General features: G+C 40.4%; 1 protein-coding gene across 2 annotated transcripts in view; it reads right to left on the bottom strand.

Annotated features, from left to right (window-relative positions):
- Nucleotides 1–26,636, bottom strand: part of reln (reelin) — a 400,453-nt gene that overhangs the window by 16,854 nt on the left and 356,963 nt on the right. The window contains exons 51-59 of one of the 2 annotated variants that reach the window (XM_058387966.1): nucleotides 25,350–25,504; nucleotides 24,964–25,178; nucleotides 9,228–9,405; nucleotides 8,957–9,132; nucleotides 8,742–8,848; nucleotides 8,259–8,501; nucleotides 7,756–7,931; nucleotides 854–927; nucleotides 254–415 (exon numbers count right to left, since the gene is read on the bottom strand). In XM_058387966.1, the coding sequence (XP_058243949.1) occupies nucleotides 254–415; nucleotides 854–927; nucleotides 7,756–7,931; nucleotides 8,259–8,501; nucleotides 8,742–8,848; nucleotides 8,957–9,132; nucleotides 9,228–9,405; nucleotides 24,964–25,178; nucleotides 25,350–25,504 (1,486 nt within the window). Of the gene's footprint in view, nucleotides 1–253; nucleotides 416–853; nucleotides 928–7,755; nucleotides 7,932–8,258; nucleotides 8,502–8,741; nucleotides 8,849–8,956; nucleotides 9,133–9,227; nucleotides 9,406–24,963; nucleotides 25,179–25,349; nucleotides 25,505–26,636 lie in introns of those variants that run through there. The other variant, XM_058387967.1, reaches the window with a different exon arrangement.

The following is a 26,636-nucleotide window of genomic DNA, read 5'->3' as shown; positions in this document are numbered from 1 at the left end:
CCATTCCACATTTTACAATTTCAACTTGATCTTTCAGACAGACAGCCAAAGTAAGGCGAGTTATTTTTTGGTATTTTCTTTAAGGAGAGATGTCAAAACTTAATTTGAAACAAAATATTAATATGCCTTAAAATGAATAACTGTATCTTTCTTTTTGCTGTTTTCTAGAATTCTGCAACAGTGACATTCACTGTGTTTTTGTCACATTCAATGTTTATCACACAGAAATAACAACTGTCACAGTATTCCATACCCAGAAGAGACATGGTCAGGTAGCTGTAAAGTAACTCTGGTCCAAACTAAGCTGTTAACTGGGCTGTAAATGCTGGACTCATGAAACTGGAAAGGGGAACAACCCACATTATTCACTGAAGAGGGGAGGCATGCAGACTGTACCAAGTGCCAAAGGTCTGACCTGTAGGGAAAATACATAAGCAAATTGCTATTAGACAGCAACAAATCACAACTTCCCCTAAAAGTTTATGAAAAAATGTGAGAACAATATGTTTAATATTGCTCATCACTAAATCTGTTAATTATAAAATAGTTTTCAGCAAAAAAAATATATATTTTTGCCACATGAATTAATGTCTTACAGGTCCATGGATGGCTGGTACCGGTCTGTGCTGGTTAATCTGATTAAGCAGCATTAATATAATATAATTCTGAATATTATTAATTTTTGTAATTTCCCAAAACAGCCAGCTATACCTGCTCAGAGTCAGAAAGCCACCACCGAAGCAGATATCATCCATAACAAAAAAGAACAGGCTTATCTCTCTGTATTAGTCTCTCTATCTAAAGTTGCAGTTTTCAGTCAATTATTCTGTCTCTGTGACTTTATTTCACTCACCTGGCATCTTTTCTGTATTGTAGAAGCACTGGATGATGAGCTTCACAGCTGTCTGCTTCACAACCTACCACGATCTGTAGCACAAAATGTATATGACACTAAAGGTGAGAAACAAATATATTAAAGGTATGTGTAAATAAAGCAATAATACAATGGCTAAAACATTGTTGAATGGATAGCATACTTTGAGCACTGGTTTGTGAACCATTGAATAGCATATGGCTGTGGAGAAGAGTATAGTAATAAAGCATAGCTGGTATACACTAATCACTATGGGTGCTCACCCTCCCCAAGAACACTCAAGAGTTGTGGCCACAAAGAAGCAAGGAGTTGCTGGCAACATATTATGGTATCTCCTATGTTCTCAAAGACAACAGTACACCCTCTACTGCAATATGCAACAGAGTTTTGATGTCCACACTCTGCCCCATTGATATTCTCTGCAACCAGCCTTTGCATCTTTGCTCAGTCCTCACCTGACTATAGTTCTAAGACTCCAAAGAAAAGCCTCCACAGCACTTTTCACATTATAACAAACATTTTCCCACTCTTTCCTTACTCACCTGCCTCTTTACCACAAGTTGAAAATAAAAGGACTCGTCTATATTTAAGTGCCTAGTAACGTAACATAACATAACATAACATAAACTCAGGCTATGCCTGAGTGTTGATCAGCACAGGACATCATGGAGTGATGACCAGCATAGGATATCATGAAATGTAAATGGTAGAAACTTGGCCAGCACTATAACACCTAAAGTATGACATTTACTCTATAACCATATACAATACCAAGTAATCTCAACACAGAGTTAGGAAGAACTCTGCTTGTTTACATAAGTTTCACTTTCTGCCTGCCTCAAACTGACAAACTGCACTCAACTGTGATTATTTGGAAGATACCCAACAAGCACATGGTATGCATGGCCACACTGGCTTGGTCTGCTACCATGTAGGCCTTGGCAGAGCTTCAGACACAACTTCCTCAATTAAGTCTATTAAATAAATTCTGTTAAATGTTTGTTAGATCAGACATTTGGAAGTTCAAACATAACATAAAAACAAAAGATGAAATACCTGAAAATGGATTCCTATCTCCATCTCACCTCATCATGAAATTCATGTGACATGACAGTCTGCACCTGATTCACATTTTCGATTCAATTAAAATTTAATTTAATATCTCTTTTAACAATTGGCATTGTCTTAAACAGTTTTACAGAAATATATATTAGATTTAGAATTAGATTTAGATTTATAATTTAGAATAGAAATTACAAAGAGTTACAAAGTTTAAAATTTACATTTATACTTATCTCTAATGAGCAAGCCAGAGGCAACATTGGCAGGGAAAAACTCCCTCAGACTATATTAAGAAGAAAAATTGAGAGGAACCAGACTCAAAAGGGACCCATCATTTGTGTGACACCTGATTGGGGGGGGGGGGGCATCCAGGCAGGGTTGACCTGACTCAAAATTACAAAGTCTTATATGAGGACACATCAATGATGTTATAAAAGATGACCAAGGGCCAGCATGCAGTCATCCTCCTGCAACTGTAAGTTCCAATCCATGTCCATGTTGTCCACATCTCCTTTGTTGTGGTTGTAGTCCAGAGTGATATCTGGCATCTTGTCCTCACAATAGGACCTTGTCTGCTGTTTTGTGCAGTGTGCTCAGGAGGACCACAGTCTTGTTCTTCTTTGAGATGTAAGAAACTAGAGTGATGGTGAGGGCAAACTTTAAGGAGAAGGCCTCTCTCCCCTTTGTTGAAAGTAGTGCAGGGGGCAGCTCAGGCTTGTTTTTCCTGACTGTGCCAACCATGGTGATCTTTCTCTTCAGCAGCTGCTGGCCAAGTTCATAAGATGTAAAAAAAAAACTTGTCACATGTGACATTGTGAACCCTCAGTCTATCTGTCATATCAAGTACAACCCATATCCCCTGATTCTTCTCTGGGCCTTCAATGGTCAGTTTCTCTGTGTACACTTGCATCTTCCAAGCATAGCTGGATTGTGCATCAAAGGCCACCCATATTTTTATGCCATACTTTGCTGGCTTGCTGGGCATATATTCCCAGAAAGGACAGCAACCTTTTGACAAAAGATAATCAACATTAAAAATAATTTAGAGATTATGAAAAAATAATTATGAAAATAATTACAGATAAGAAAATAGAAGTTTACCTCTGAATGAAACATAAGGCTCATCCACGGTCACTACAGGCCCAGGGTTGTAAAGGTATGGCAGGTGCTCCACCCACTTCTCCCAGACCTCTCTTATGGCAGCCAGTTTGTCTGTCACTCATCTTGCAGGTCTTGACTCAGGGTTATAAAACCATAACATTCTTGAAAATGTGTGAAAGACCTTCACTGATGTTGTGGCATGGAAAATCACCCTTTCACTCTCTGCAACCAGATACTAGATGTAGCCTCACCTCTGGACCTATAGAGACCTGCTAGGATTACCAGTCCTATGTAGGCACACAGTTCAATGCTGACACTTAGTCTCTAAGTGCTTCTATCCATTGCAGTCCCATGGGTCTCCAGGCTGTCCATATGAGCCAACCCCAGCAGCAGTGAGCACCACCAAGTGACAAGACTCCAGTGAGAGCCTAGAGAAAAAGCTGAGCACACAGAGCCGTGTGTGTGTGTGTATGTGCACTGAGACTATGTCCTGAACAATAACCGGAAGACTATTCCGTAATGGGGGGCTTTGTAAGAAAAAGCTCTACGACACCTGACCGCCAACCCCCCACCCCCAACACCACCACCACCACCACACCTCCCCACACAAAAATTTTACAACTTGAGGTGCTACCGGATAGCCTGCACCTTTTCATCAAAGTAAGAGTGGCGGATTATAAAAAAAAAAAGAAAAAGATTACTTAGGTACTGCTGCATGAAACCATCGCGGACAGAACCGGTCATCGCAAATGGAACACTTCCAGATTCACCTCCCTTTGGTGCTATATAAACATGCTGTCGATGTGCCTTCCTTGCCAGTTGATCTCTCTGAGCAAAAAGCTTTGAGTACACATCTGTATAAAATATAAAATATCTGTAAATAAATACAGCTGTCTAAACCGTGAAAAGGTCTTTGTCTGCGGGCCAGTGCCAGTTCTAGTTAGAACTCTAGCTGCTGTATTCTGGACTAACTCTGGAGCTTGCTTATGAACCGGCTGGAACATCTAGACAGTAACGATTACAATAATCGAACTATAAGGTAACAAATGCATGAACTAGTATTTCTGCATCATGTAGTGACATTATATTACTTATTTTAGCAATATTCCTGGGCTTAAAACAGAACATTTTTCAATGGAAAAAATTAATAATATCAGGCAAAAAATTCAGACTAATCCCCCATTTATCGCAGGGGATACGCTCCAAAACCACCCGCAATAAATGAAAATCTGCGATACACAGACACCACCGCCAAATGTTTTTTTTTTTATTGTGTAAGCCGTAAATTACCCTCCCACACTCTTTAAGTACACATAGAAAACATTTGCAAGCATATAGCGAGATGAATTCACATTTATAGTGAGTACTGTATGTATTTATGTTCCTTGCCAGAAGCCTTAGAAGGTGCAGAGTGTTTGGGCGACATAATAGGGCTTGCAGGAAAAGCGTACTGTAAAAATACATTGTACACAGAACAAAACAAAACACTCAGGTCAGTGACGCAAAAAACTGGGATGCTGGAGAATTCTGCTTCCCTTTCGCCAACTGCACGCATAGCCAACAGCCAATCACAACTGTGATTAAATGAATGGGGCATTCCGATGGCCAGATTCATTCCTCCAGCAGTACTGTATTTTGATTTTCAGCATCCCCACACCACGCTTTCCTAAACAACGCTATGTTGTACAGTATTTGATATATTATTAACATTTTAATGTTTATATTTTGTAATTAATAATTATATTTTTTACTAATAAATTACCATATTTCAACATAAAAACAATTCACTATAAGGTGTGCAGATACCACGATATACTGAAAAAATCTGAAAAAAAATTAGTCATGTTCCAAATAAAAATCTGCGACATACCGCGATATACAGTCATATACAGTAGAGGGGGATTACTGTATTAAGTTAAAACTAGAGTTAAAACTTTAATTCTCTAATTAAAGAATTATTTGATAGATAACCCTTTAGATAATATAACTATTTCTGATCAGAGCTTAGAATGCTTTACTCCCCTTCAAGAGCCTGATCTAATTTCACTCATTTTTATCTTCAAAACGTTCAACCCGCATACTAGATCCCTTACCCAACGTCTTTCCTTAAACAGATATTACCAGTAGCTACTTCTAAACCCCTTCTAAAAATGATAAATTCTTCCCTTAGCACTGGCTATATACCTAAATCTTTTAAGCTAGCAATTATCAAACCCCTGATTAAAAAAAACAGACATCGACCCATCAGCTGTCCAACTATAGGCCAATATCAAACCAGCCCTTCATCTCCAAGATTCTAGAAAAGGCTGTAGCACAGCAGTTATGTTTATACTTACATAGGAATAACATTCATGAAATGTATCAGTCAGGATTTAGACCTCATCATAGCACAGAGACAGCACTGGTTGAAGTGGTAAATGACCTGTTACTGGCTTCTGATCAGGGTTGTGTCTGCTTACTGGTGTTACTCGATCTTAGTGCAGCTTTTGACACCATTGTCTATACTATTCTACTTGATAGTCTAGAACATGTTGGTGTTAAAGGAACAGCCCTCTCCTGGCTCAGGTCTTATTTGACTGATCATTATCAGTTTGTAAATCTAGATGGTGACTTCTCTATGTATACAAAGGTTATGTTTGGTTCCACAGTGTTCTGTCTTAGGCCCACTTCTTTTCTCCTTATATATGCTACTCTTTGGTGCAATTATTCGTAAACATAGTATTAGCTTCCACTGTTATGCTGATGACACACAGCTATATGCTTCAGCTAAGTCAGATGAGACACACCATCTTATTAAGATTGAAGAATGTGTGAAGGATATTAGACAGTGGATGCTTCCTAACTTCCTCCTGCTTAATTCTGAAAAGATAGAGGTGTTTGTAATAGGACCACATGCAGCTAGAAGTAAGCTTTCTGATTACAGAGTAACTATGGATGGTCTTTCTGTTTCATCTTGTCCAGCAGTAAGATCTTGGTGTGATTATTGAGTCTGGTCTTTCGTTTGAAGCTCACATAGATAATATCACTAGGGTAGCTTTCTTTCATCTCAGAAATATTAAAGATAAATATTCATATTAATATAATTAATATAAATTATAATCTAAATATTAAGATAAGAAATATGTCACTTCCTGATGCAGAAAAACTAGTTAATGCTTTTGTTACCTCTAGGTTGGATTATTGTAATGACTTACTGTCTGGATGTTCCTGTAGGAGCATAAACAAGCTCCAGTTAGTCCAGAACGCAGCAGCTAGAGTCCTAACTAGAACCAGAAGATATCCTATCTTAGCCACACTACACTGGCTCCCAGTCAAATTTCACACTGATTATAAAATCCTGTTGCTGACCTATAAAGCACTAAATGGTCTCGCGCTGCAGTACCTGAGCGATCTTTTGGTTAGTTATGGTCCACCACACCTACTCCAATCAAAGGGTGCAGGTTATTTGGTAGTACCTCAAGTAGCAAACGCTACAGCAGAGGGCAGAGCTTTTTCTTTCAAAGCCCCAAAGTTATGGAACAGCCTTCCAATTAGTGTTTGGGATTCAGACACAGTCTCAATGTGTAAGTCTAGGCTGAAGATACATTTGTTTAGTCAAGCTTTTAATGTATAGTTTTCTTAGGTAAAGGAGCAGATCTGGAAGATTCATGGGCATAGAATGTTTGGTGTACTGGGATGTTTGGATGCTGTCATCTTACCACCCTCACAAGTCGCTCAGGTTTGCTGACTGTGAAGTCGTTGGATGCTTTATGTCCCGGGAAGTCTTCATGTCTGTCACCTTCTGGCTCTCCCTTTTAGTTATGCGGTCATAGCTAGTCTTTCCGGAGTCCCTGCCTGCACTCTGCACATAATCTACATTGTCTTTAAACATCACATGATCAGAAGCATACTTAATATCTTTATCTTTCTCGCTCTGTCTTTCTCTGTCGAGATATACACCCCACTGCTAAGCTCCCAGTGTTTGCCGCAGTGTTTCCAGTATAACCACTTCCTATACCCCTGGTCGGAGTCTCGTCTCTTGGTGGTGCTCACTGATGCTGTGGATGGATCTGTGTGGACAGCCTGTGACCCAGGAGACAGCCGTGGACAGAGCCACTTGGGGACTTTCACACCATCACGGATCTGCCATTACATCTGTCAGCTTGTGACAGCAAAGAATTAGTGTCCATAATGACCTCAGAAACTACACTTACCTAATAGTTCCTCATGGGCCATTGATTGCTGTTATAGAAAGGACATTAATCAGTTACAGTTACATTATTTAGTGTTTAGTGTCACCCAAATGAGGATGGGTTCCCTTCTGAGCCTGGTTCCTCTCAAGGTTTCTTCCTTATATCATCTCAGGGAGTTTTTCCTTGCCACTGTCACCACAGGCCTGCTCATTAGGGATAAAATAAAATAAGGATAAAATATTTAATAATTTAATAATTTATTTTTTATTTCTATTTATTTATTATTTTTTCTCCCTCTCCTTTCTCTGTTTATCTTCTTTTGTAAAGCTGCTTTGAGACAATGTCCATTGTAAAAGGCGGTATACAAATAAATCGAAGTGAATTGAATTGAATGTACCAGGTTCATCGACTGGAAGAAAGTTTCCCCCACTCCTCAATGCAGATTCCTTTCAGCTGTGTGATGTTTGGGGGGGGGTTATTGCATGCACAGTCACACACACACACACATATATATATATATATATATATATATATATATATGCTGACCTTGAACTGCAAAATGTATCCTGGTTGGACAATTAGTTCTCGTGTTGACAAGACGTTATAAGTTCCGTCCTGGTTTTTGTTGGGCCAGTAGAGGTGGAAAGAAGGATTGCCACAAAACCCAGCTGTGCGCACACCATTTGGATAGAAACTCCAGCTTTCTTCATGAGATATACCCTCTGAAAGTTTGTTTTAGAAAAAGTGGGAAAGATTATTTAATAAAAATGGTTATTAGGTATATTTGTTTTTTTTATGACATTTATTGCATTTTATTTTTGTTTACTTATTTCCTAAGATATTGCTCATAAAACAAATTTCTCCTTTTTTTTTTGATGTTCTTGCAAACTCTACTTTTACATCTACACATGTTCATGGCTAACAGTATGGCTGATCAACTTATCTTGTATACAAATTTTATGTTTATAAAGAGAAAACATTATAGAACCAATAACAACAAAAAATACACTACACCCAGCAAACAATGCAGCATTAAAAATGCTTAATACCTTCATCAAAGGTATCCAGGAGCATGCTGGGGTTGATTTCAGAGCCTCCAATCAGAATGTTATCTAGAGCCCACTGAGCACGGTCTGGATTGGGAGTTACCAAACCTGAAAACATGGTGAATGGCTGCCACCAACGCAGGCGTGTAGCATTGGTCAAAGCTCCCTCCGGCAACATAATATAATCTCTCCTTACTGACAAATACTTCAAATAATCCATCTCATGAAGAAGCGTCCATGATATACCTTTGTGAGTGTGTGAGTGTGTGTTTATGCATATATTTATATATATATACATATATATATATATATATATATATATATATATATATATATATATATATATATAGAGAGAGAGAGAGAGAGAGAGAGAGAGAGAGAGAGAGAGAGAGTGGTGAGACAGACCGTAGGAAAATTCATTCTTTTTCATTTTGAAAATGAACAGCTCTGTAGTTAGGCTAAGAATAAAAAGTGTCTAAAACAAACCTCCATCAGAGGAATAATCCAATAGTACAACCTCTTTTCTACAAGAAGGATAATGGCATATAGTCATATTTTCTTCACTCCCAATTATGATCCAGTACTCCACAAACCTAACACACCCCATTAAAAAATAGGATACAAGATTAGGAAAAGAATCAAGAATCAGCAGGTTATTGTTCTATAAATTCGGTTCTAAAACAAAACTTGTCAGTACTGACTTGGCTCCACGTAGATCAAGGTCAATGGTAACAGCCTGCCTAGTATTAGCACCACTAAAATACAGGGCTTTTCCCTCAACCAATGCTCTGCAGTCTGTGCATGGGTGACCTCCCTCCAAAATTTGCCATTGTAAACCATGGGACCCCTCCCATTCAAAACGCTCCTTTAGGGTTCCCTACATAAAGTACAAACAAGTGTAAATATAAACCGTTACATAAGTGTTTGCTTGGATATAGAAATAGTATGCACTATATAATAAACAGGCTTTACCTTCAAAACTGAGGTAGTATAGCAGTTCTGTCCAGAAAATCCTGGATCACAGAGGCAATGTCGATCTAGACAGTCACCATGACCTCCGCAGTGGTTCTCACATGCAGGTCCAATGTAAATGTTACCTACTGCCCACTGTGTGTCTGAATGTTGTTGGTAGAACCGGAACCGAACAGCTCTGTGGTGTGCCATACAAAAGAACACTTAGATATTTCTTGGCAAAGAATTTCTGTAAAACATTTTTTGTGATGAAGGCCACTGAAAAGGGTTCAACTGTACAAAGTAATTTAAAATCAATTAATATTACTACGCTAATCTAACAGAGGATTGTCTGGATATATTTGCAGTATGGTTTAACAGTTTAATAATCCAAATGAACAAATCCAAAAATAGCAAGACAATGGCAGGTCAAAAAAACAGGCACAAAGTCAAGAAACTGAGAAACACAGTCAGCAAAGCGAATAAATCCAACAAGGGCAAAAGAAAAATAGTGGTAAATCCAATAAACAGAACAATGTTCACACACAACAGCAAACAATACAGGCAAAACAAACGGCTTGGTATGCAGATGAAACTAACGATAATTTGTGCCAAATCACAACATGAATGTGGTATAAATGTCTGCAGATCTGGAAGTGAAATAGAAGTGAACGCCGTGACCAAAAGTGGACTCCATGACCCAGAAAGTCCAATCATTCTGGCAACAGGTCCATCCGGTGGCCTGGAAGGGTAGCTGCGGATTCAAGATTCCAAAATTCAAGATTCAAGAAGCTTTATTGTCATTTCAACCACATATAGCTGACGCAGTGAAATGAAACAGTGTTTCTCCATGACCTGGTGCTACATAAGCATACAACAACAGAGTTCAAACACAAAAAACAACAACACACAGCTAGGACAGAAGTTTGTCTTAGCCACGTAAAGTGCACAGTGTGCAGCTAGGTGCAAACAGAGCATAGACAAGACAGTGCAAAGAAAAAAAAAATAAATAAATACAAGAAAGACAACACAAAAAACACAGGACACTTAGTGCCAAAAAGAAAGAAAAGAACATGTGTAATGGAATGTGAAATAAAATAAGATAAAATGAAATGATGTATAAAAAACATTGTGCAAAAATACAACAGCAGCGGTTGAAGTATTGCAAATAGAAATAAACATAACTATAACTATAGCAGCAGATGACAGGTTGAGGTAATGCAATAAGTAATGAACAATATAAATTGTGTGTGTGTGTCCACACAGGTGAGAGAGAGAGTGTGTTTGTGTGTGTATATATGTGTGAGAGAGACAGAGAGTTGTATACAGTTCAGTCCTGAGTGTGTGTGTGTGTGTGTGTGTGTGTGAGAGAGACAGTGTTGAACAATTCAGTCCTGGGTGTTGAGGAGCCTGATGGCTTGAAGAAACAAACTGTTACACAGTCTGGTTGTGAGGGCCCGAATGCTCTGGTACCTCTTTCTAGATGGCAGGACGGTGAAGTGTGTGTGTGAGGGGTGTGTGGGGTCATCCACAATGCTGTTAGAATGGTGCTGCAACAGCTAAAACACAATGCTGTTAGGATGGTACTGCAACAGCTAAAACATGTTATATGACAGTTGTCAGGCCAATGCAATCCATGAATTCCAAAAACATGGCCTGTGAACATGACTGCATTAGATTACATACCCCAGAACCCCATGCTGCTAACCCGCTCTCAATCACCGGACATCTGATCACACATATACACTGTTATATTTTGAATATATCTTGGCATGTTCTGTGCTGATTTTGTGATGTCTTTTGTATATGACCTTATCTTATGACCATGATATCCTTTATTTAAAATGAAGGAATTCTTTGTGTCGATTGGATAAAGATTGTGTCGAGCACAGACACTTCGTCATCAGCCCACCTGTAGAGATATCTGCCACCACCTCTTCTGACACCTTTGATGTCCACTGTTAATGCCTTTTGTTACTCAAGGACAATGCCATTTGCCATTAGCCCACCTGTTGTGAACTCTGCCACCTCAGGGTTGACGCCTTTGATGCCAATTGTTGAACTTCTTTTGTTACCCATGGATAATGCTTTTTATTGCACATACAGTGCATAATGACAAAGAACACATCTTTGTTTTGTATAAGTACTCTGTCTGTCTCTTTGTATAAACTTTGTATAAATTCTTTGTCTGTTTCAATAAGCATTGCTACTCAAACCCTTACTCTGCGTGGTTCTTTTGCCATTATTTATCCCTGATATCAGTGGCAGACAGCACAAACCAGACTTTTTCTCAAAAGGTGGACCCAACAAATCATACACTTTAAAGCAGACACCCATTCAAAGTATCCTTGTGAAGTAATGCTCAGTTTGTGCATAGCATATAACCTTACCCATGTGTTTTCCTTCAGTGTTTTCTTCCCTTCTGTCTGTTTTATTCATTCATATGTTTTGCCTAGCCTAGCCTGTTCAGTTTTACCTATGAGTCTATTTGAGAGACTGATTTGCATCATGTTTTTTTTCAGGGACAGTGGCTGGCTGATCTCTACATTGTGGTGAATATTCTGTATTCTGTATCTGTTGTTAATCATCCATTATATGTAGCTACAACATTTATGAGTTTTAGATTTGATTTAGACTGTGAGAGAAAGCAAAAAGATGTCCTTGAGGGTTAGATTTAAAGCAGAGAGGGAGGGTCACTCTCTCAAGACAGATTTAAAATGCCAAGTTGTGGATATGTTGTGTATGAATGATGAATAGGAAATCTGAGGTATATTTCATTTCTTGTTAATGATGTAATTATATATAATAATTCATGTTAATTTTGTCTTTATTTAAATAATAAATATGAAATTCTTTGTTTGCCCATAATAAAACAAAAAAATTGCATGTGATACCTTGTTCACTGCAGTTCATAGTATATGGCCAAACTGTCCTGAGCCATCAGAAAGGCAAATGCAATCATCCCTCAGCACCTGATTGAGAAGCTGAGCCTGCTGGGCCTGAACACCTCCCTGTGTAACTGGATCCTATACTTCCTGACTGGAAGACCTTAGTAAGTTTGACAGTATGACATGACCACAGTGAGCCTCAACAGCAAGAACGATGAGTCAGCATACAGAAAGGAGGTGCAACAGCTTCTGGTGTTAAACCAACAACCTACCTCTGAGTGCTGAAAAACAAAAAAGATGTTTGTTGACCATTCTCCATGGAAAATTCACAGATCCTCTGTGGAGATCAAGAGCACAAAATTCCTCAGTGTTCATCTGGCAGAAAACCTAACCTAGTCACTCAACACCATCACCAAGAAAGCAAGCAGCATCTCTACTTATTACAAAGTCTGAGAAAAGCCCATTTCCCTTCTCCATCCTGACCATGTTCTACAGTGGGACCAGTGATAGCATCCTAAGCAGCTGCATCACTGACTGGTTTGGAAATTTCACTGTCTCAAACCCTGCAGCAGATAGTGAGGACAACTGAGATCATCAGTGGAGTCTGTCTTCCCTCTTTCATAGACATTTATACCACAAGCTGCATCCACAAAGCCAACAGCATTTTGGATGACCCCACACACTCTTCACCCTCCTGCATCTGGGAAAAATGTTTCAAAGCATTTGGGCCCTCACAACCAGACTGTGTAACAGTTTCTTTCCTCAAGCCATCCTCAAAACCCAGAACTGAATTGTACCGAACTCACACACACACACACACACACACACACTGAAGTACTCATTCAATATACATCTATATCTACAGCACCACCCCTATAAACACTGTATAAAAGCTGTTTTTGCACATTCTTTTTTTGATTAACTCAATTGCTGTTTTTGAACACCACAATTCAATGTCACCAACTGCTGCTATTATCTAACTGTATTTATGTTTGCATTTATGTTAAAAAATCTTTATTTTGCACAAATGCTCAACTAAAGAATGTATTTGGTTGGCACTATTTTGTGTTTCTGTCCTGAAGTGTTTTGTATTGTCTCTTTGCACTAGGTTGCACATAATGTATTTTAAGTTGCTAGGACAACTTACTTTGTTGTTAGCTCCCTGTTGTTTATGTAGCTCTGTGCTGTTTTATTTAGCTCTGTTTTGTTTTAAGTAGCACCATGGTCCAGTGTCATTTCTTTATTTACTGCATCAGCTGTAAATGGTTTAAGTTTTGGCAAAGGTTTTGGGAAGTCTGCCCTTACATGCACATGAAATTTAATGGCATCCCATTCTTTATCCATAGGATTTAATATGGAGTTGGCCTGCCCTTTGCAGCTATAACATCTACAAGTCTTCTGGGAAGGCTTTCCACAAGGTTTAGGAGTGTGCGTGAAATTTTTGACCATTCCCCTAGAAACATATTTGTGAGGTCAGGCACTGATGTTGAACTCACAGTCTCACTCTAATTCATCCCAAAGGTGTTGTATCCTGTGCAGGCCAGTCAAGTTCCTCCACACCAAACTTGCTTATCCATGTCTTTATGTATCTTGCTTTGTGCACTGGAGTGCAGTCATGTTGGAACAGGAAGGGGCCATCCCCAAACTGTTCCCACAAAGTTGGGAGCATGAAATTGTCCAAAATGTCTTGGTATGCGGAAGCATTAAGAGTTCCTTTCACTGGAACTAAGGGGGCAAGCCCAACCCCTGAAAAACAACCCCACACCATAATACCCTTCCACCAAACTTTACACTTGGCACAATGCAGACCCATTCTCCTTCTGGACTGCCAGACAGAGAAGCATTATTTATCACTCCAGAGAACACAAGCTCTCAACTCACTATTATTGAGCTAATGTAAAGGCCACATGGAGTTTGGAGGTCTGTAGCTATTGACTCTGCAAAAAGTTGGTGACTTGACTTAAACCTAAGTTTCTACCTCAAAGCAAGCCTATTACTTTCATTTTTCTTCTGTTGTGAGGTCTAGGCATCAAGTTAAATTTAATAAAGAACATGATGTAAGCTCAGAACAGGTGGTGGAGGAGCATCCTTTACTTAAATAAAAGAACCTTTCTGGGCTAAATCATCATGACTTTAGCAGTATGAAGAATGACAAACCATTAGAAGCATATCCAAAGTCTTCTGGCCAGAAGCACAGAGGTTTCCCTTTTGAGGGAACTCAACACTGTGTTGTAGCTGACGCCTGGTGAATGCGTTGAGGAAGTGTCTCTGAAGCTTTCTGTGAAATCACAGATTTTTTGCCTTGGGTAGGTCATGTGATGGAGCAATGTGCCTATATAAGGACATCTATGTCACATTACTCCAGCTTCTTTGACTTCTGGAAGAGTGTTGTGTATGTTTGTGTCAATTGACTGTCTAGATTAGGGAACAAAAAGATCTGGCCAAGTGTCTGTGCCTCGTGGCTCATGGCCCATATCTGCTGAGGTAGTGCATCGAATCCAATCATGGGGTTCACAGGTCAAGCTGGCAAAACAGGAGATGGATGATACCTTTTTTTCTTGTTGTCTCCCCTGATTTGGATATACTTGTTGTCTGCATTGGGCTCTAAGGAGCTTGATTTGGAAGATGATCAGCAAACAACTGCCAAATTGCCACCACAATCTGTGGCATTTGAAGAGCTCTGGTTATGCACTGTCGCAAAACTGAGCTTTAATTGACTTTGATGACCGCTACTTAACGTCAGGCCATGTCCATCATCCATGCAGGTATTTCCCATTTTTCCCAGACCTCCATACTGAGGTATCAAGATTGTGGGATAAACCTTATTCTGCCCATTTGGACATCATTGATTTAGATGAACATGAGTATGCAGTGATGCCTAGTGTTGAAGTGATGCTTGTGAGCTATTTCTGCCCTTTGTTGACCACATCGAGGAAGCCTGCATTCCTGTCTAAGCCTTACAGGGCCAAGTTGACAAGCTGGTGTGGCACTGCACACCATGGAGATTTTACAGGTATACTAGACTGATGTGAATAAAGAGCTCAACTGTGGCTAGGGGCCTAACCCTGAGGCAGAGTCAGAACTCTATTAAGCCACGGACTTAGCAGGCACTGTTATGCCGGCGACACACAGCTATATCTTTCAGCCAGATGAGAGACACCAGCTTATTAAGATAGAAGAATGTGTAAAGGACATTAGATATTGGATGGTCACTAACTTCCTTCTGCTTAACTCTGACAAGACAGAGGTGCTAGTACTAAGACCACATGCAGCTAGAAGTAAGCTTTTTGATTACAAAGTAATGGTGGATGGTCTTTCTGTTTCATCTTGTCCAGCAGTAAAAGATCGTGATGTGATTATTGACTCTGGTCTTTCGTTTGAAGCTCATGTAGATAATATCACTAGGGTAGCCTTCTTTCATCTCAGAAATATTGCCAAGATAAGAAATATAATGTCACTTCATGATGCAGAAAAACTAGTCACTGGCTCACAGTCAAATTTCGCATTGATTATAAAATCCTGATTCTGACCTATAAAGCACTAAATGGCCTCGTGCCGCAGTACTTGAGCGATCTTTTAGTCTTTTATGATCCTCCATGCCTACTCCGATCAAAAGGTGCAGGTTATTTGGTAGTACTTCATGTCTGTCACCTTCTGGCTCTCCATTTTAGTTATGCTGTCATAGCTAGTCTCACCAAAGTCCCTGCCTACACTTTACGCATAATCTGCATTGTCCTTTAACATCACATAATCAGAAGCATACTTAATATCTTTATCTTTCTCTCTCTGTCTTCCTCTGTCGAGCTATTCACCCCACTCCTGAGCTCCCAGTGTTTGCCAGTTTCCAGTATGACCACTGCCTCTACCCCTGGTCGAAGTCTCATCGCTTGGTGGTGCTCACTGATGCTGTGGATGGATCTGTGTGGACAGCCTGTGACCAGGAGAGAGCCATGGACAGAGCCACTTGGGGACTTTCACACCATCACAGATCTGCCATTTCATCTGTTAGCTTGTGACAGCAAGGAATTAGTGTCTATAATGACCTCAGAAACTACACTGACCTAATAATTCCTCATGGGCCATTGATTGCTGTTGTAGAAAGGACATTAATCAGTTACAGTTACATTATTTACTGTCCAGTGTCACCCAAATGAGGATGGGTTCCCTTCTGAGCCTGGTTGCGCTCAACGTTTCTTCCTCATATCATCCCAGGAGTTTTTCCTTGCCACCATCGCCACAGGCTTGCTCATTAGGGATAAAATAAATTAAGGATAAAATAGTTTAATCATTTATTTTTATTTTTAGTTATATAGTTATTTTTTATTTTCATTTTATTCCCTCCCCTTTCTCCGTTTCTCTTCTTTTGTAAAGCTGCTTTGAGACAATGTTCATTGTAAAAGGCGCTATACAAAATAAATTGAATTGAATTGAACTTAGCCCTCCATGCCACTAAGCAGATGACCTACCCCATCTGCCATTTGATGGCTTCTCTTGTTGTCAAAGAGAGGAATTTGTGGCTTAATTTAATTGGAATTAAAGAAAAGAATAAAGCCATTGATACACCGATTTGTAGTAAGGGTCTTTGCGATGCCATTAAAACAGTCAGCAACAAGTGCCAGGTGGCTAAGCACAATCAGTGACATTTAAATAATTTGTCCATTGACACAACAAAAAGTGAAGGCCTTCAACAAGTGGACACCCAGGGGAAGAACAGTAGCATTGCAGCCCGAGGCCCCCTGTGTGAAAACAAGGAGGCTGATCAATGCACTCAGGGGCAGGCCCGCCAAGCGAGAGAAGATGTGAGGTTAGAACTCCACCAGGTGGGCCAATAAAGAATCCTGACACCTGAGGGCTAGGTTTGCTGTGGCCATTTCCACCACTGTCTACCCTGCCACCTTTGGTGTATTGGGGGTCAGCCATACTGAAAGTTTGCTGCTGCAGGGTGCCAGGCAAGGCGAGAGCAGCAAAAGGCTAACACCTCTCTTAGACTACCTAGCAGTGTGGAAACTTCTGCCAGGTGTGTCAAAATGGGTTTTGGATTCTGTAGAAAAAGGCCAGTTTGCTTCCTGTCCTCACTCTTTTCTGAGCATGCTGCACACTTTTGTGAGAATAGACTGACTTGCATTCTGCATCTCTCACACCTGTGGAAAGGGAAATAGAGCAAGCTTCCCTCCCAGATTGAGACTCTGGGTTTTACAGCCAGAAATATCTTGGCTCCCAAGGAGGACAGGGGGCTGTGCCTAACTTTGGACCTGAATCCTCTGAACTGTATGCTGCAAACCTACAAGTTCAAAATGCTTACACTCAAGGCCATTATTTTACAGATTAGTTCCATAGACTGGTTTGTGACAATAGACCTGAAGGATGTCTATTTTCATATAGGCATCTTGCCAGAGAACAGTAAATTCACCAGGTTCTCTTTTGGGAGCAAAGCTTACCAGTACTGTGTTCTTTCTTTTGGTCTAGCTTTCACCAAGTGCATGGATGCTGCCCTAGCACCATTGTGTCTCCAGGGAATCTGTGTACTCAATTAACTAGATGACTGGCTAAACTTGGCTCAGTCGAGGGACATGGTGACCAGGCATTAAGATTCCATGCTTTCCCACATGAGGTCTCTGGGATAAAGTGCAACCCAGAGTTTGCTGTCTGCTTCTCAGAGAACCATCTTCTTGGGGGTAGCTTGGAATTAGACCATAATGTGGGCATGTCTGTCTTCTGATCAGGTGGATTCTATCCTTCCTTCTATCCTTCCTGCTGTAAAGGACATCAAGCCTGTCCATTCACGGTCATAATGGGATTTTGGGCTGTTTGGGCTCTCAGCACTTACAACCATCACTCGAGCATGTGGAGTCCTCTTCCCTTTTGTCTGCTTTGGTGGCCACAATAAAGGCATTCTGGTCACCAAGTAATTGCTTATGCACCAGGTAATAGAGGCAATTGCCCAGGTCCATGAGGTGCACAGTGTGGTTGCCTTGTCCAGCACTCTGGCTAGGTTTTCCCCTTCAGGATATTTGTTCCTTCCTTGGTTGGTCTTCTCTGCACACGTTTATCAGGTTATATACCCTGGACCTGGACTTACCAGGTCTTACAGAGATAGGCATGCTCAGATCTCAGCATGCTTGTGCCCTTGCACAAACTCTGGGACAGACATCTTACGGCATGTCATGGAATTGGTATTGACAATCCCATACCACATAGTATGTAAACTATTGTGATTTTTCATTATCTTTCTTGCTCATTTTTGGATGTCTAGTTTCAGTTGATGGGTGAAAAAAAGGTTTTAGGGTTCACACATAGACATTGTGGGAGAAGAAGCAAATAGGATCAGTTAATACTGTTGTTTAACATCTTTTGTGTACAAGGTGGTCCCAACACTGATTTTAGAACACATACCCTTTGTAATATCCCGAACCACTACACCTATTCCCGACCACGAAAGGGAGCCCTTGCCCGAATATTGAGCCACTTCCGGGTTGCACGGTCATTTAAGCAGCATGTACACTGCTTTCTTTGTGAAAAAAGTGTTTTGTGAAGTATGATGCCTGATTTTTGACTTTTTTGGATTGCTGTTTGGATTCTGTTTGCTTTGGATGGTTATTCTTAATTAAAGTCCACTTATCAATCCTAGATCCTCTGGGGCATTCATTACACCCTTCTAACCTCATATATTGATTTCAATATATATTGATTTCACATTCAGCAATGTGGTATTATAGTTGTTAGGGCCAAAGCACATGTCATAGCAGAATATTGGTAAATGGTTTACAAATAACTAGAAATTAAATTGAATTTGATGCATTCCAGTAGTTTGAGTTTTTCTAGTATACAATTTATTTTTAATAAATATTTTTGGAATATGATGTTTGCTGGTGAGCATCACATGGGGTAGATGTGTTTTTTGAGTGCTTCTCATCCCTTAATTATTTTTTTATTTTCATCAATTATTTAATAGTCAAACTTTGCTCATTACCATTCCTTATGGTTGCAGACAACATGACAAAGCCAAAAACCAGGAAAGGTAACAAGGTGATGGAGCATACAGATGAAATCCATCATTAGGAAAAAGCCCAAGTATTTGCTAATTCCATGAATAAAAAAATCTGAATCGTTGTAATCTGCGTTATCTCAAATGATGGTACTTTGTCAGATGTTTTCTCCCGTGTTGCTAAACTTGAAAAGGCTTGTACAGATCACAAAGGCTCATTGCCATGATTGGTTTGCAACTTGGAAATCTTTGACATCCAAATTGGATGATGCATTGCTATGACTCAGTTCTTAGCAGATTTCCTTGTGCCAATGTAACCTGTGTAACCTCATTTTTAACAATGCCATAAAAATATGGTAAGTGAAAAAGTACTCAAATTACCCTGTGCTTCTCCTTTTTCTCCTATCTGGTATAATCACACATTCAATCCACATTTACAGATAAAGTTTTTAGGGAGTGGCATGATAAAGGAATTCTTAACATCAAAGATTTATATATTAATAACACATTGTCCCTTTTTCTCAACTTGGTGGGAAATACACTATATTGCCAAACATTTTGAGACACCCCTTCAAATAATTGAATTCAGGTGTTGTTTTTCAGGAGTTGGGCTTGGTCCCTTAGTTCCAGTGAAAGGAACTCTTAATGCTTCAGCATACCAAAACATTTTGGACATTTTCATGCTCCCAACTTTGTGGGAACAGTTTGGGGATGTCCCTTTCCTGTTCCAACATGACTGTGCACCAGTGCACCAAGCAAGATACATAAAGACATGGATGAGCAAGTTTGGTGTGGAGGAACTTGACTGGCATTTGCAGCTGGTTTCATCCCTCCCTTCACTTCCCCAGTGTCACCTGGATTCTTCTTTGTGGAAAAGTGGGATGGTGGTCTGAGACCCTCTATAGATTACAGCCTTAATGCCATCACTGTCTGGTATCTGTACCCTCTACCACCGGTGGTACTCAGGAAGTCCCGCTAATCACCAAGCTGGATCTGTGCAGCACATATAACCTGATCTTGAAGGGGACAAATTGAAGACTTACTTCCACACCACCAGGGGGCACTACACTACACTTATCCCACATACTACAGCACCAGCTCATGGTTAAACCTGAAAAGTTTGAATTCCACAAGGATGCCATCAGTTTCCTGTGTTACATCCTTAGCCAGCAGGGGGTGAAGATGGGCGTATGCAAAGTGCAGGCACTAAAGGAATGGCCCACACGTTCAAGCATTAAGGAACTTCAAAGATTCCTGGCCTTTACTTATTTCTATGGGCTTCCCATCTTCCAACACCCAGATCCCAATATCCCTTTCCTTGTGGAGCTAGATGTGTCTAGTTGTGGCATCAGGGGCATGCTCTCACAATGACACTGCACTCTGGGCAAGCTATTCTTTTGTGCATATTTCTTCAGGAATCTCACTCCCACCGGGAGCAACTATGATGTTTGCAACAGGGAGCTGCTGTCCGAAAAGAGGCACCAGAGGAGTGGAGACACTGGCTTGAGGGGGATTGACACCCATTTTAAGTCATCACAGAACACCGAAATTTGGAATATATCAAAAATGCTAAATGACTTAGCTCTTGTCAAGCCCAGCTCTCTTTTTCATCAGATTCAACTTTACTGTGATCTATCATCCAAGTTCCAAAAATACTAAAGCAGATGCTCTCTCCTGTTGTCATGATCCTGCCGACAAGCCATTAACACCCGAACCCATCCTCTCACCCTTCGTTTTCATTGCAATTCATCACACTCAGGTGAATAAAATCCCCTGGGATGCCCACCCTCCAAGCAGAATGTTCCCTCCATGGATACACCACCACCCTGGGCACGGTTGACTGCTTCTCTAAAGAGGGGATCTCCACATGCAGGGAGTCAGCCAAGGTGCTTATGGGCCATCTTTAGGAACTACAGCATGCCAGTGGACATCCTGTCCGGTTGGGGGCCCCAGTTCCTCTCACGTGTGTGGCAGGCCTTCTGTGAAGGTTTGGGTTCAACGTCAGCCTCACATCTGGTTACATCCCCTGGTTGAATGGCCAAGCTGAATGTGATAATCAAGAGCTGGCCTGCTTCTTACAGACCTACTACAGCTGAGATGGAGTGAGTTCTTCACCTGGGCTGAGTATGTGCAGTATTCCTTGTTAATTGTGCTACCATGTATCGACTTGTTTTTGTGTATTTTGACCAAACATTTTCTTTGCCTAGTGTTTTCAGATTTGTTACCTCCACAGACTGCATTTTTTGTGTTTTGAACTGCCTTTACTGACTGTTTTTGGATTATATGTCGAATTTGTCTGGCTTGGTTATTCAATAAATGCTGCAAATGGAATCCAAACTGCCTGTTCCTGACCAATTCTTACACATATATTTAAGGGCCAGATTTAAGGCAGAGAGGGATGTTGTCTCTATCAGGACTGATGTGAAGTTCTGGTCATGTTTTTGTATGTATGATGAATAGAATAGACTGATGGCCCAATGTCAAGAAAATGTAATCCTTACCAGCAATTCACAAAGTTCAATGTTTTTATTTTTTATTTTTTACCATACATATACAGGGGTTGGACAATGAAACTGAAACACTGGCCAATTTAGTGTTGGAGGTTTCATGGCTAAATTTGACCAGCCTGGTGGCCAATCTTCATTGATTGCACATTCCACCAGTAAGAGCAGAGTGTGAAGGTTTAATTAGCAGAGTAATAGCACAGTTTTGCTTAAAATATTGCAATGCACACAACATTATGGGTGACATCAGAGTTCAAAAGAGGACAAATTGTTGGTGCATGTCTTGCTGTCGCATCTGTGACTAAGACAGCAAGTCTTTGTGATGTATCAAGAGCCACAGTATCCAGGGTAATGTCAGCATACCACCAAGAAGGACGAACCACATCCAACAGGAGTAACTGTGGACGCAAGAGGAAGCTGTCTGAAAGGGATGTCCGGGTGCTAACCCGGATTGTATCCAAAAAACATAAAACCACAGCTGCCCAACTCACTGCAGAATTAAATGTGCACCTCAACTCTCCTGTTTCCACCAAAACTGTCCGTCGGGAGCTCCACAGGGTCAATGTACATGGCCGGGCTGCTATAGCCAAACCTTTTTTCACTCATGCCAATGCCAAACGTCGGTTTCAATGGTGCCAGCAGCAAAAATCTTGGGCTGTGGACAATGTGAAACATGTATTGTTCTCTGATGAGTCCACCTTCACTGTCTTTCCCACATCCGGGAGAGTTACGGTGTGGAGAAGCCCCAAAGAAGCGTACCACCCAGACTGTTGCATGCCCAGAGTGAAGCATGGGGGTGGATCAGTGATGGTTTGGGCTGCAATATCATGGCATTCCCTAGGCCCAATACTTGTGCTAGATGGGCGCGTCACTGCCAAGGACTACCGAACCATTCTGGAGGACCATGTGCACCCAATGGTTCAAACATTGTATCCTGAAGGTGGTGCTGTGTATCAGGATGATAATGCACCAATACACACAGCAAGACTGGTGACAGAGTGGTTTGATGAACATGAAAGTGAAGTTGAACATCTCCCATGGCCTGCACAGTCACCAGATCTAAATATTATTGAGCCACTTTGGGGTGTTTTGGAGGAGCAAGTCAGGAAATGTTTTCCTCCACCAGCATCATGTAGTGACCTGGCCACTATTCTGCAAGAAGAATGGCTCAGAATCCCTCTGGCCACTGTGCAGGACTTGTATCTGTCATTCCCAAGACGAATTGATGCTGTATTGGCCGCAAAAGGAGGCCCTACACCATACTAATGAATTATTGTGGTCTAAAACCAGGCGTTTCAGTTTCATTGTCCAACCCCTGTATGTATATGTCCTTTCATGTTAATCATATATGATAATTCATGTTAATTTTGGCTTTGTTTCTTTGTAAAGAATCAAAAAAACACTATCCCTGTGCATTGAATTATAAAATTGCATTTAACATCTTGGTCACTGCAGTTCTTCTCCCTGGAGCCAACTGTGTCTCTGTGAGTTTAATTTTTCTTTGTCTTCAGAAAGTTTTCCATTGCAGCAAGACTCCCAAGACATTTTCATTTAAACACTGCCACAGGCCACAATGGATATTTGATAATGCTTTAGGTGCACCCTCCATTTTCCAGGTACTTGTTAATGATGTCCTGGAAGACATGCTGAAAAGATACATTATTATAAACAATTCTGATATTCTATTTTACTCCCCCCCTCTAGAGATGCAATGGGTTCAATGCTAGGCAGGTACTTGCCTCCTGCAACACCAGCTTCATGTGAAAAATGTGAAGTTCTCTGGTGCAGAATTTTGTTTCTGGGGAACATCATTATCTCAGATAGGGTCTCCATGGTCCAAGCTAAAGTGAATGCTGTAACTGGCCAATACCTTGGACAGTTAAAGACTTGCAGAATTTTTTTCTTGCAGATAAAAGTTGGCTTCACCAACTTTTATTGCAACTTCAATTGGGAAGTTAGTTTCATTGCCCATCCTTCAATGTCCATGCTTAAGAAGAGATTAAGTACCTGACCTGGAGCCCCTCAGCAAGAAATTCAACTCCAGACAGCATTTACTAGAGCCCCCATACTTAAACACCTTGAGCTTTTAAGACCCTTTTGTCATTGAACTGGATGTATATGAACTGGGGTAGGGAAAGTCCTGTTTCAATGATTCAGCAAGAAGCCTGTTACATTCCATAGACTTTTTTTTCCAAGAAAATTGTCCTCAGCAAAATGAAATTACAACTTTACTAATGAAGAGCTGCTTGCAATTAAACTACCCTTATAAGAGTGTCACTATTGACTGGGTAGAGCTGAGCATCTATTTGTCATATTTACTTACCATAAGAAAAAAATACCTTCAAACAACTAAATTTCTAAAGTCCTATCAAGCATGTTACTTGCAATTTGCCAGTTTCCAGTTCACCCTCTCATGTTAACCTGGCTAAGCAGATGCATTTTTCCGTATCTACACTGCCGAGCCAAGAGAAAAAATGTGAAGCCTATCCTTCCATCATTAACCAATTGACTGCATGCCTTAATGGCAAGCTCCTTGTTCTTATATCTCAAACTGGGTGTTTGGATTGACCAAGTTCCAGAACAAGCTTATTACATGTGCACACACTTTCATAGCCACTGGTCACCCAGATATTAAATAAACATCAAGTGCTACAGAATAAATACTAGTGGCCTAATATATGTGCAGTATGCTCAGAAATCCACATGGCACTTTTACACCTTTTCTGTGTGTACTGTGGTATCAGCCCAAAGACTTATAAATGCCAGCTGACACCAAGTAGTGTAACCCACTGTCCACTAGGAAATTGGGTTTGGCTTGCTACCAAGGACTTCAGGCAACCACTAACCTCCAGAAAACTGAACCATATATACCTTGGTTCATACAAGATACTTAAGGAAATCAGCTCCATCACATAACTCTATCCCCATGACACTGCAGCATTTTACCTACTTTTCATGTCTTCAATTTAATGCCAAACAACCCAGGGCCATTCCAGCTAAATCTTTTAAAATGATGTCCTGCCTATCTGGTCAAATCCATCCTTTCAGCACAGGAATGGGAAACTGAAGTACCATGTTGAGTGGGAGGGGTATGGTCCTTGCAAATAGAGCTGGTTGCCCCTGCATAACATATTTGACCACAAACATAGTTGTGAATTTCATGATGGTCACCCTGAAAACCCAGGCTCAAGACCAAGAGAGAGCTCTCATGAACACTGTGCTCACTGACTAAGCACTTAGGGGTGGGGGGGCTGTGTAACATCTGTAATGTATTATTTGTATTTTTTATTTTCAATTCTGTGAAAACCTTTTCTATAAATAATGTAAATATGTATGGCCATTTACATACACACTGTGTAGGAGTTGAAACATGCACTTACATGTCTGTAAGGCTGTCAGGCAAGGGATAAACAGCTCTCTTCCAGCCTTTTGCAGGAAAGAAGACAGAAGGCTGGGACACTTGTCCTCCACAGTGAGTGTCAGATGGAAGGCATAGTGGCACCAGATACTTCCAAGAGACACCAAAGTCTACTGAATACTGGACATGGATATGCCGTTCAGCATGTCTCTCTGGCACATTGCACCCAACCGCTATCTGCAAATACACACAAATACAGTGTAGCATATAAGACAAATAAACAAAATCTCAAAATCTCATATTGACACATCACATATCTAGGCTACCTTATTAGGTGCTGAGCTTGGATTATGATATTATTATCATTATAGTGATGATAACACTGATGAATAAAAGTCATACACTGACCTTAAACTGCATGACCCAGCCTTTACCTGGGATGATGTCATGTGTAACAGCAGATACCTCTTGGCCATCCTCTTTGCCACATACCATTACCTCATCTGAGGAAAGGCAGAATTGTTGTACAGAGCAATCTTCTGAGAAGAGCCAGTAGTCACTTACTGTGGAAGTAGATTAAAAAAGTTTTCAATAGTCATTCAAATTGCATGAATATACCAAAGACAATTCAGTTTAAGGTCAAAATATTGATATGTGATGAGAGTTTAGGACTTCATTTTCTATTTCCTGGTATTTACATCCATATGTGTTAAACAACATAAAACATAGAACAGTTTGCATTTAAATAAATAAGTAAATAACATCTATATACCAAATAACAAAATAACATCTCTTGCTTGCAATAACTGCATCTTGTGGTGCTTCTAGACTCCCTCTCTGTCAGCTCAAAAAGTTAAAGAAAACTTTTTAATCATTGTATAGCATCAAGTTAATTAAACTCCTGGGTTTTGAATGGTTAAGTAGCAGAGGGGGTTGTTAATCAGTTTCAGCTGCTTTGGTTTTGATGAAATTAACAACAGATGCACTAGATAGGCAACAATGAGACGACCCCAAAAACAGGAATGATGAGAGCAGGTTCACCCTGAGCACATGTGACAGACATGAAAGGGTCTGAAGAAGCTGCGGAGAACTTTGCTGCCTGTGACATCGTTCAGCATGACCGGTTTGGTGAAGGGCCTGCACTTAATAATCAGGTATTCAGCAGTGGGAACAAACAGTGATAGAGACAGTACACCATGTTTTAGTTACATAAATGCATAAGCCCCCAGCTCAGTTGTTTTTTACCTGTGACTGCAGCTTCTCTATCAGCACACTTTTTGGAATGCTATTATTAAGACAAGTCCAAGAAGTCCATAGTATTGCAGTTTCTTATCAGTCTCTGATTAGGTGTAGGTGTCCAAATTCTAAACTTGTCTAGTTTGTTCACCACTAGCGAGAAAAACACTCTGGTCGGTGTGGATTTAGCCTCGGCTTATTTTTTTTTGCTAAAAGTCTACAAACTCTGTACATCTTCATTTGGCAATTTCATGCTTCTCTTCCTTTCAGAAATGTTCCAGGTCTATACAATGGTGAGGAGATATATTGTGCTCAGCATATATTGTGTTTTAAGTCATTTTCCATGGGATTGAGGTCTGGGCTATGACTGGGGCACTGTAAAATATAGATCTTTTGAAGCCATTTTTTTTATTGTTGAATTTTTGCTTTTGTGCTATTGTGTCGGATTGGATTTGTATT

Source organism: Hemibagrus wyckioides, linkage group LG04 (genome assembly GCF_019097595.1).
Source record: "Hemibagrus wyckioides isolate EC202008001 linkage group LG04, SWU_Hwy_1.0, whole genome shotgun sequence".
Classification (NCBI taxonomy): domain Eukaryota; kingdom Metazoa; phylum Chordata; class Actinopteri; order Siluriformes; family Bagridae; genus Hemibagrus; species Hemibagrus wyckioides.
The sequence above is the reverse complement of the archived record's forward strand: the minus strand, read 5'-3'. Positions and strand labels throughout refer to the sequence as shown.